The 10,000-nt window shown below is 50.6% G+C and overlaps 1 protein-coding gene across 1 annotated transcript in view; it reads left to right on the forward strand.

Annotated features, from left to right (window-relative positions):
- The window catches only part of dcaf5 (ddb1 and cul4 associated factor 5), a 15,757-nt gene extending 7,215 nt beyond the window's left edge, over window positions 1-8,542 (forward strand). The window contains exons 5-8 of the mRNA XM_034302493.2: window positions 4,305-4,518; window positions 5,107-5,173; window positions 5,427-5,548; window positions 5,676-8,542. Of these exons, the coding sequence (XP_034158384.1) occupies window positions 4,305-4,518; window positions 5,107-5,173; window positions 5,427-5,548; window positions 5,676-6,884 (1,612 nt within the window). The 3' untranslated portion in view covers window positions 6,885-8,542. The remainder of the gene's footprint in view (window positions 1-4,304; window positions 4,519-5,106; window positions 5,174-5,426; window positions 5,549-5,675) is intronic.
- The last annotated feature ends 1,458 nt before the right edge of the window (window positions 8,543-10,000 follow it).

The raw sequence follows: 10,000 nt of genomic DNA on the forward strand, positions 1-10,000 counted from the left end.
CACACTCCGCACTCGCCTTACACACACACTCCGCACTCGCCTTACACACGCTCCGCACTCGCCTTACACACGCTCCGCACTCGCCTTACACACACTCCGCACTCGCCTTACACACACGCTCAGCACTCACCTTACACACACTCCGCACTCGCCTTACACACTCCGCACTCGCCTTACACACTCCGCACTCGCCTTACACACGCTCCGCACTCGCCTTACACACGCTCCGCACTCGCCTTACACACACTCCGCACTCGCCTTACACACACGCTCAGCACTCACCTTACACACGCTCCGCACTCGCCTTACACACTCCGCACTCGCCTTACACACTCCGCACTCGCCTTACACACACGCCGCACTCGCCTTACACACTCCGCACTCGCCTTACACACTCCGCACTCGCCTTACACACACTCCGCACTCGCCTTACACACTCCGCACTCGCCTTACACACGCTCCGCACTCACCTTACACACTCCGCACTCGCCTTACACACTCCGCACTCGCCTTACACACTCCACACTCGCCTTACACACGCTCCGCACTCACCTTACACACTCAGCACTCACCTTACACACTCAGCACTCACCTTACACACGCTCCGCACTCACCTTACACACTCAGCACTCACCTTACACACGCTCCGCACTCGCCTTACACACTCCACACTCGCCTTACACACACTCAGCACTCGCCTTACACACTCAGCACTCGCCTTACACACTCCGCACTCGCCTTACACACGCTCCGCACTCGCCTTACACACTCCGCACTCGCCTTACACACTCCGCACTCGCCTTACACACACTCCGCACTCGCCTTACACACTCAGCACTCACCTTACACACTCAGCACTCGCCTTACACACGCTCCGCACTCGCCTTACACACGCTCCGCACTCGCCTTACACACGCTCCGCACTCGCCTTACACACACGCTCCGCACTCGCCTTACACACACTCCGCACTCGCCTTACACACACGCTCCGCACTCGCCTTACACACACTCCGCACTCGCCTTACACACGCTCCGCACTCGCCTTACACACGCTCCGCACTCGCCTTACACACACGCTCAGCACTCACCTTACACACACTCCGCACTCGCCTTACACACGCTCCGCACTCGCCTTACACACTCCCCTAACACACGCTCCGCACTCGCCTTACACACTCCGCACTCGCCTTACACACTCCGCACTCGCCTTACACACACGCCGCACTCGCCTTACACACTCCGCACTCGCCTTACACACTCAGCACTCGCCTTACACACTCCGCACTCGCCTTACACACTCCGCACTCGCCTTACACACTCCGCACTCGCCTTACACACTCCGCACTCGCCTTACACACACTCCGCACTCGCCTTACACACTCCGCACTCGCCTTACACACTCCGCACTCGCCTTACACACGCTCCGCACTCGCCTTACACACACGCTCCGCACTCGCCTTACACACTCCGCACTCGCCTTACACACTCCGCACTCGCCTTACACACTCCGCACTCGCCTTACACACTCCACACTCACCTTACACACGCTCCGCACTCACCTTACACACTCAGCACTCACCTTACACACTCAGCACTCACCTTACACACGCTCCACACTCACCTTACACACTCAGCACTCACCTTACACACGCTCCGCACTCGCCTTACACACTCCGCACTCGCCTTACACACTCCACACTCGCCTTACACACGCTCCGCACTCACCTTACACACTCAGCACTCACCTTACACACTCCGCACTCGCCTTACACACACTCCGCACTCGCCTTACACACACGCCGCACTCGCCTTACACACTCCGCACTCGCCTTACACACTCCGCACTCGCCTTACACACTCCGCACTCGCCTTACACACTCCGCACTCGCCTTACACACGCTCCGCACTCGCCTTACACACGCTCCGCACTCGCCTTACACACACTCCGCACTCGCCTTACACACACTCCGCACTCGCCTTACACACACTCCGCACTCGCCTTACACACACTCCGCACTCGCCTTACACACACGCCGCACTCGCCTTACACACTCCGCACTCGCCTTACACACTCCGCACTCGCCTTACACACTCCACACTCGCCTTACACACGCTCCGCACTCGCCTTACACACTCAGCACTCACCTTACACACTCAGCACTCACCTTACACACGCTCCGCACTCACCTTACACACTCAGCACTCACCTTACACACGCTCCGCACTCGCCTTACACACTCCACACTCGCCTTACACACACTCCGCACTCGCCTTACACACTCAGCACTCGCCTTACACACTCCGCACTCGCCTTACACACGCTCCGCACTCACCTTACACACTCAGCACTCACCTTACACACGCTCCGCACTCGCCTTACACACTCCACACTCGCCTTACACACACTCCGCACTCGCCTTACACACTCAGCACTCACCTTACACACTCCACACTCGCCTTACACACGCTCCGCACTCGCCTTACACACTCCGCACTCGCCTTACACACTCCGCACTCGCCTTACACACTCCACACTCGCCTTACACACGCTCCGCACTCACCTTACACACTCAGCACTCACCTTACACACTCAGCACTCACCTTACACACGCTCCGCACTCACCTTACACACTCAGCACTCACCTTACACACGCTCCGCACTCACCTTACACACGCTCCGCACTCGCCTTACACACACTCCGCACTCGCCTTACACACTCCACACTCGCCTTACACACACTCCGCACTCGCCTTACACACTCCACACTCGCCTTACACACACTCAGCACTCGCCTTACACACTCAGCACTCGCCTTACACACTCAGCACTCGCCTTACACACTCCGCACTCGCCTTACACACACTCCGCACTCGCCTTACACACTCCGCACTCGCCTTACACACTCCGCACTCGCCTTACACACTCCGCACTCGCCTTACACACTCAGCACTCGCCTTACACACTCCGCACTCGCCTTACACACTCCGCACTCGCCTTACACACACTCCGCACTCGCCTTACACACACTCCGCACTCGCCTTACACACTCCGCACTCGCCTTACACACGCTCCGCACTCGCCTTACACACACTCCGCACTCGCCTTACACACTCCGCACTCGCCTTACACACTCCGCACTCGCCTTACACACTCAGCACTCACCTTACACACTCCGCACTCGCCTTACACACTCCGCACTCGCCTTACACACTCCACACTCGCCTTACACACGCTCCGCACTCGCCTTACACACTCCGCACTCGCCTTACACACTCAGCACTCGCCTTACACACGCTCCGCACTCGCCTTACACACTCAGCACTCACCTTACACACTCAGCACTCACCTTACACACTCCGCACTCGCCTTACACACTCAGCACTCACCTTACACACGCTCCGCACTCGCCTTACACACTCAGCACTCACCTTACACACGCTCCGCACTCGCCTTACACACTCCGCACTCGCCTTACACACTCCACACTCGCCTTACACACGCTCCGCACTCACCTTACACACTCAGCACTCACCTTACACACTCAGCACTCACCTTACACACTCAGCACTCACCTTACACACGCTCCGCACTCACCTTACACGCTCCGCACTCACCTTACACACGCTCCGCACTCGCCTTACACACGCTCCGCACTCGCCTTACACACGCTCCGCACTCGCCTTACACACTCAGCACTCGCCTTACACACTCCGCACTCACCTTACACACTCAGCACTCACCTTACACACACGCTCAGCACTCACCTTACACACTCAGCACTCACCTTACACACACTCCGCACTCGCCTTACACACTCAGCACTCGCCTTACACACTCCGCACTCACCTTACACACTCAGCACTCACCTTACACACGCTCCGCACTCACCTTACACACTCCGCACTCGCCTTACACACGCTCCGCACTCGCCTTACACACTCCACACTCTCCTTACACACGCTCCGCACTCGCCTTACACACTCAGCACTCGCCTTACACACTCCGCACTCGCCTTACACACTCCGCACTCGCCTTACACACTCCGCACTCGCCTTACACACACGCTGCACTCGCCTTACACACACGCCGCACTCGCCTTACACACACTCCGCACTCGCCTTACACACACGCCGCACTCGCCTTACACACGCCACACACCGTATTAACTGTACTATAGTCAACTTAGACACACTGTACTCCCCTTTCTCACAGTGTGGGCGATACAGATGTCATAATGAGCAGCCCTAATCACAACACACATCTTTCTCTTTCTCTGTGTGTGTGTGTGTGTGTGTGTTTGCAGTTCTCTGCTGCGGTACGGGGGTTCTCTGTCTCTGCAGAGTGCGATGAGTGTGCGCTTTAACAGTGCAGGTACACAGCTGCTGGCTCTGCGCAGACGTCTGCCCCCCGTCCTGTACGAGCTGCACTCTCGCCTGCCCAGCTTCCAGTTCGACAACCAGGGCTACTTCAACTCCTGCACCATGAAGAGCTGCTGCTTCGCCGGGGACCGCGACCAGGTAACATGCGCGCACTCTCACACACACACACACACACACACACACACACACAGTGATGTCATAAACTAGGAGATTGTGTCACCTGCCTGGGGCTCTGATATAGAGATACTCAGTGATTTATTTTACAGACATTTCATTTTGATGAGTATCAAGGAGCGCACACACACACACACACACACACACACACACACACACACACACACACACACACACACACGAGCACACACACGAGCACACACACACGAGCACACACACTTTATTTCTCAGGAATTTTTCCTGCTACAGTCACAGAGACACACTGCTGACTGACACACACTCAGTGAACACAGTTAGTTGAATGTCTGTTTTGGAGATACAAGGTAAAATTGAATCCATGTGTCTCAGGAAGGTCTCTGTCCCCTACACACACGCACACACACACACACACACACACACTCACACAAAAAACAAAGTGATAGAGCTTTGTTTCTGCATGCCCCAGGTGTGTGTGTGTGTGGAACATGTATAGGCATGTTTAGAGTTTCTTCAGAATCGGAACACTTGGTATAAAGATGTGTGTGTGTGTGTGTGTGTGTGTGTGTGTTGCAGTATATCCTGTCTGGCTCTGATGACTTTAATCTCTACATGTGGAAAATTCCCAAAGACCCAGACTCAGGTTTTATTATTATTATTATTAGTATTATTATTGTTGTTGTTGTTATTATTGTTGTTATTATTATTATTATTATTATTGTTATTGTTATGTTGATTACTGATTGTATATTGATTGTACTGTACTCTCTCTTTCTCTCTCTTTCTCTCTCTCTCTCTCTCTTTTACTTTCTCTCTCTCTCTCTCTCTCTCTCTCTCTCTCTCTCTTTTACTTTCTCTCTCTCTCTCTCTCTCTCTCTCTCTCTCTCTCTGAGCAGCGGGCCGAGTGGTTAACGGAGCGTTCATGGTGTTGAAGGGTCATCGCTCCATTGTGAATCAGGTCCGCTTTAATCCACACACCTACATGATCTGTTCCTCTGGTGTCGAGAAGGTTATCAAGGTCAGAACACACACACACACAGTAACACTGACATTCTTGAATATTCTTATCTTTTCAGATCAGTTTACTCTCTTTGTGTGTGTGTGTGTGTGTGTGTGTGTGTGTGTGTTTGTTTGTGTGTGTGTAGGTGTGGAGTCCGTACCAGCAGCCGGAGTGTGTGGGTGATCTGGAGGGTCGGGTGGAGGATAAGTCTCGCTCTCTCTACACACATGAGGAGTACATCAGCCTGGTGCTGAACAGCGGCAGCGGCCTGTCACATGACTACGTCAGCCAATCAGAGCAGGAGGATCCGCGCATGATGGCTTTCTTTGATTCCCTTGTGCGCCGCGAGATCGAAGGCTGGAGCTCCGACTCGGATTCCGATCTGAGCGAAGGCGCCATTCTGCAGCTGCACGCCAGGGGGCGTGGCCACACCCGGTCCACCAACCACGGAGCCTCCACAACTCAAACTCCGCCCACTGAAGCGAACAGCAATCGGCAGAGCGACTCGGATCACTCCTCTTCCTCGTCCTCCTCCTCGTCCTTATTATCTGGTCCTGCTTCTGGGAGTGAGAGGGTGGATCCTGACGAGATAGGCTCACACAGACGGAAAAGGGCGGGGTCACGACGAGCATCCGCGTTCCTATTGGATGTGGTGAACGAGGACTCGGATTCCAGTAGTTTCTGGTTGGACCCGTTGCCTCGCCCACGTTCTCCCAGCCCGCGTGAGAACTCCAGCCTCTCTAGGACCTCCAGTCCGAGCTCCTCCCCCAGCTCCTCCTCTACCTCCTCGTCCAATAGTGATGGAGAAGAGGCGGAGCTTCAGAGGAGCAGAGTGCGGCAACGTAATGCGGCGAGGAAGCAGGGCCGTACGCGCTGGTCACGCTTAGACTCCGCCCACTCTCTTCAGAGTGCCACGGATTACAGCAGCTACCCCAAAATATCTCTTAATGATTCAACATCTCCTTCGTCCTCCGGGGACGAGAGCCGGCCAGTCAGAAGCGGGGGTAAAAATAAGGGGCATGGCCTCATTTCTAGCCCCGGCCCTTCTTCAGAGAGCCGTACAGAGACACACCTGCGAGTCAGAGGTCGCTTCATGGAGAGGGCGGAGTCAAGAATTGGTCAGAGGGAAGAGCTGGGGGCGGGGAAAAGCAGCGAGGATGAACTGAACAGCTCAGAACTGTACGGAAACTCGAGCGCTCATGACGAGAGCTGTGTAGACTCAACTCTTCCGGAATCCTCAGAAGGGGCGGAGCCTGACGCTAACTCCACAGGCTCTAGGACTGGAAAACGGACACGCTTCGGATCCGAGCCAGAGGAGGAGGAGCCTCCGTCAGAAAAAAAGTTGAAGACGTGATGTCATTAGTTAAACTGGCCTTCTGATTGGCTTGTTGATTTTGTGTGTTTCATTTACGGCCTGCCGTGTGTTCAGTGTTGGAGGCGGAGCAGCATTAAAAAAAACTTTGTTTCTTTTAGATGAATGACATTGTCACGCTCTTAACCTCCAGAAGGGGGCAGCATTTCAGTTCATACTTTATTTCAGTAAGTTGTGTTTTTATCAGGTCACTTTGTAGGCGTACGCTTACTGCCTGCAGCCTAATAGCGGAAAAATTCAATTTTACCGTTATTGTTCCAAAATAAACGACTAACGGAGTGTTCTCATTTTTCATGGAATCCGCATAACCTGCTCCAAATGCTAACGTTACAGGGCTACGACATCAACCCAGTATCAGGAGTCCCTGCCTCAACAAGGGGCGGGGCTTAGGTTGCATTCAATTAACATAAAACTACTGGTTAGTTAAACATTACAAGCACACAGCACAGGAATGTGTGTAATTAAAACACGAAGCCACCTAGCTAGCTAACGTTAGCTAATGATGATTGACTGATCAGATGTAACTTAAGCTCCGCCCCTTCTGACACGGAGGCAGCACTCGCATTCTGACTCTGAGTTGACTCAGAGCGAGTCAGATGGACTGCAGTCTGTAACTGTACACCTGTAAACTCACCTGTGTGCTAGGCAGTGGGCGTGGCTTTGAGGTCGCTCATAGACACGCCCACCAGTCTGTGACTCAGTGTGTACGTGGCCATGGAACAATAAAAACAACCCTAAGCAGTGTGTGTCAGGGTGTGGGGGTGCACCGATACCATATTCAGCTGTGGTAGTTTCTGTATCATATCGAGGGAAGTTTATTCAGTTTAAGTATAAATGAAATAAAAAAGTTCTAAATGTAAATATAAACATAAATGTAAACAATAACTCCGATGAGGAACGTGACGATACTAAATTCTGATATTGCGATCATTTCTTTTCACAGTTTACGATATTATCACGATATTTATAAAAGAGACTGTTATAAATTAATGCTAGGGTAGGAGGCGGAGCTTCAGAGCAGCATTTGACACTGTATTGTAACGAAAAGGCGGAGCCATATGCTCTGGTCATGTATAGACTCCGCCCACTGCATTGACTGCCACAGTTGTGTGTTACAGTTCAGAAAGCAGATCGGTGTGAAGTAGTGCCCTTGATATCCTCCCTCCATAGGCAGCCTCCTTACAAACGGAACACGACAGTATATAACCACCATACCAGTATTGTGTGTGTGTGTGTGTGTGTTAAATATGGCGATATATATCGTATAACTGAGATTTATTGAGATACGGTGCTGATGTGCACCCCTCCCCCCTCGCACACACACTGATGATGTCATCACTTACGGAGTGACGTGACACTAAAGAGTTTAAACATTAATAACGTTAATAATCTTAATATTGTTAATGACATTAAAGATTTGTGTTCTGGTTGATGATGATGTTATGTTTGTTTGTGTGGAGGAGGAGGCGGAGCTAGCTGTCATGGAGGAGGCGGAGCTAGCCGATAGCTGTTATGCTAACACCTTTTACGTTCTGCTCTGTTTAAAGTTGACGATGCTCTGTGGACGCTGTTTCCATGGTAACCCTGTACTATGCTCAGCAGCAGTGACATCATTAAAATTTGATTTGTGAGCGTTCACACTCCGGAGTGTTCTGTGTCTCTGTGTGTGTGTGTGTGTGTGTGTGTGTATGTGTGTGTGTATGTGTGTGTGTGTGTAGGAGAATCGAACTGTCTCCATGGTGATGTTTAGAGAGAGACCGGATGCTGAGATCTGCAGTCATGGCAACACAGTGCTGAATCCAAGCTCTGTGTGTGTGTGTGTGTGTGTGTGTGTGTGTGTGTGTGTGTGTGTGTGTGTGTGTGTGAAGTTCTGTGCTTCCCCTGACACATACACACACACACACACAAGTGTCCAGTCAGTGATGCTTCTGTGAAAAATAATTCTGTGGTTCTCTTTAGGTTCTTCTGTGGTTCCTCATCACCCCGTGACTCTCTCGTGAGCGATGGCTGGACGGTTTAACGTGCACATACACATACGTGTTTTATACGTGTTTATATTCAACATCACAACATGACAAATAACCACAGAACTGTAAAAATTAATTTAATTCCCAGTAATTTAATATGTGGGAATAGAAAGTGTATAATTAATGTGAATAAGCATGTTATGAATATTAATAAGTGTAGTAAATATTAGTGTATAGTGAATACTAAGGGACATGTAGCAAATAGAAATCAGTGTGTAATGAATATTAATGAGTATAGTGAATGATAATGAGTCTATAATGAACTTATTGAGTGTAGTGTAGTGAATATAAACTAATATTAATGAGTACAGTAAATATTAACACGTGTCATGAATATTAATGGCTGTACAGTGAACGCCAGTGAGTAAAGGGAATACTGTATGAATTAGTGCATGATGAATATTAATGAGTATATTGAATATTGTTGAGTATACTGATTATTGAGTGTGTAATGAATATTAATGAGTATATGGAATATTATCGAGTGTGTAATGAATATTAATGAGTATATGGAATATTATCAAGTGTGTAATGAATATTAATGAGTATATGGAATATTAATGAGTGTGTAATGAATATTAATGAGTATATGGAATATTAATGAGTGTGTAATGAATATTAATGAGTATATGGAATATCAATGAGTGTGTAATGAATATTAATGAGTATATGTTGCAGTGTGACAGGCAGAGAGAATGTGAGTTTTAAATAATTTCTCCTGAGGTTGAGTGAACAATTAGCTCTCATACATGCTCTAAGTGCGCACTTGTGTGAGGGGAAGTGGCCAAGGGCGCAGTGGGATTAGAGTGTGTGTGTGTGTGTGTGTGTGTGTGTGTGTGTAGCCTCCAGTCTGTGTAAGCAGACAGTGAGAGTGTACTTATTGCACTTTATACAGCTCGAGACACAACCAAAAGTGGAGCTCAGTCAGTACACACACATACACACATGTCCGGTACGATATCGCTCCATACACACACGCAAACACACACGTCTGGTACAATATCGCTCTGCACACACACACACACACACACACACAAACACAAACACACACTTGGGGTTTTGTAATGAAAG

Source organism: Pangasianodon hypophthalmus, chromosome 3 (genome assembly GCF_027358585.1).
Source record: "Pangasianodon hypophthalmus isolate fPanHyp1 chromosome 3, fPanHyp1.pri, whole genome shotgun sequence".
Taxonomy (NCBI): domain Eukaryota; kingdom Metazoa; phylum Chordata; class Actinopteri; order Siluriformes; family Pangasiidae; genus Pangasianodon; species Pangasianodon hypophthalmus.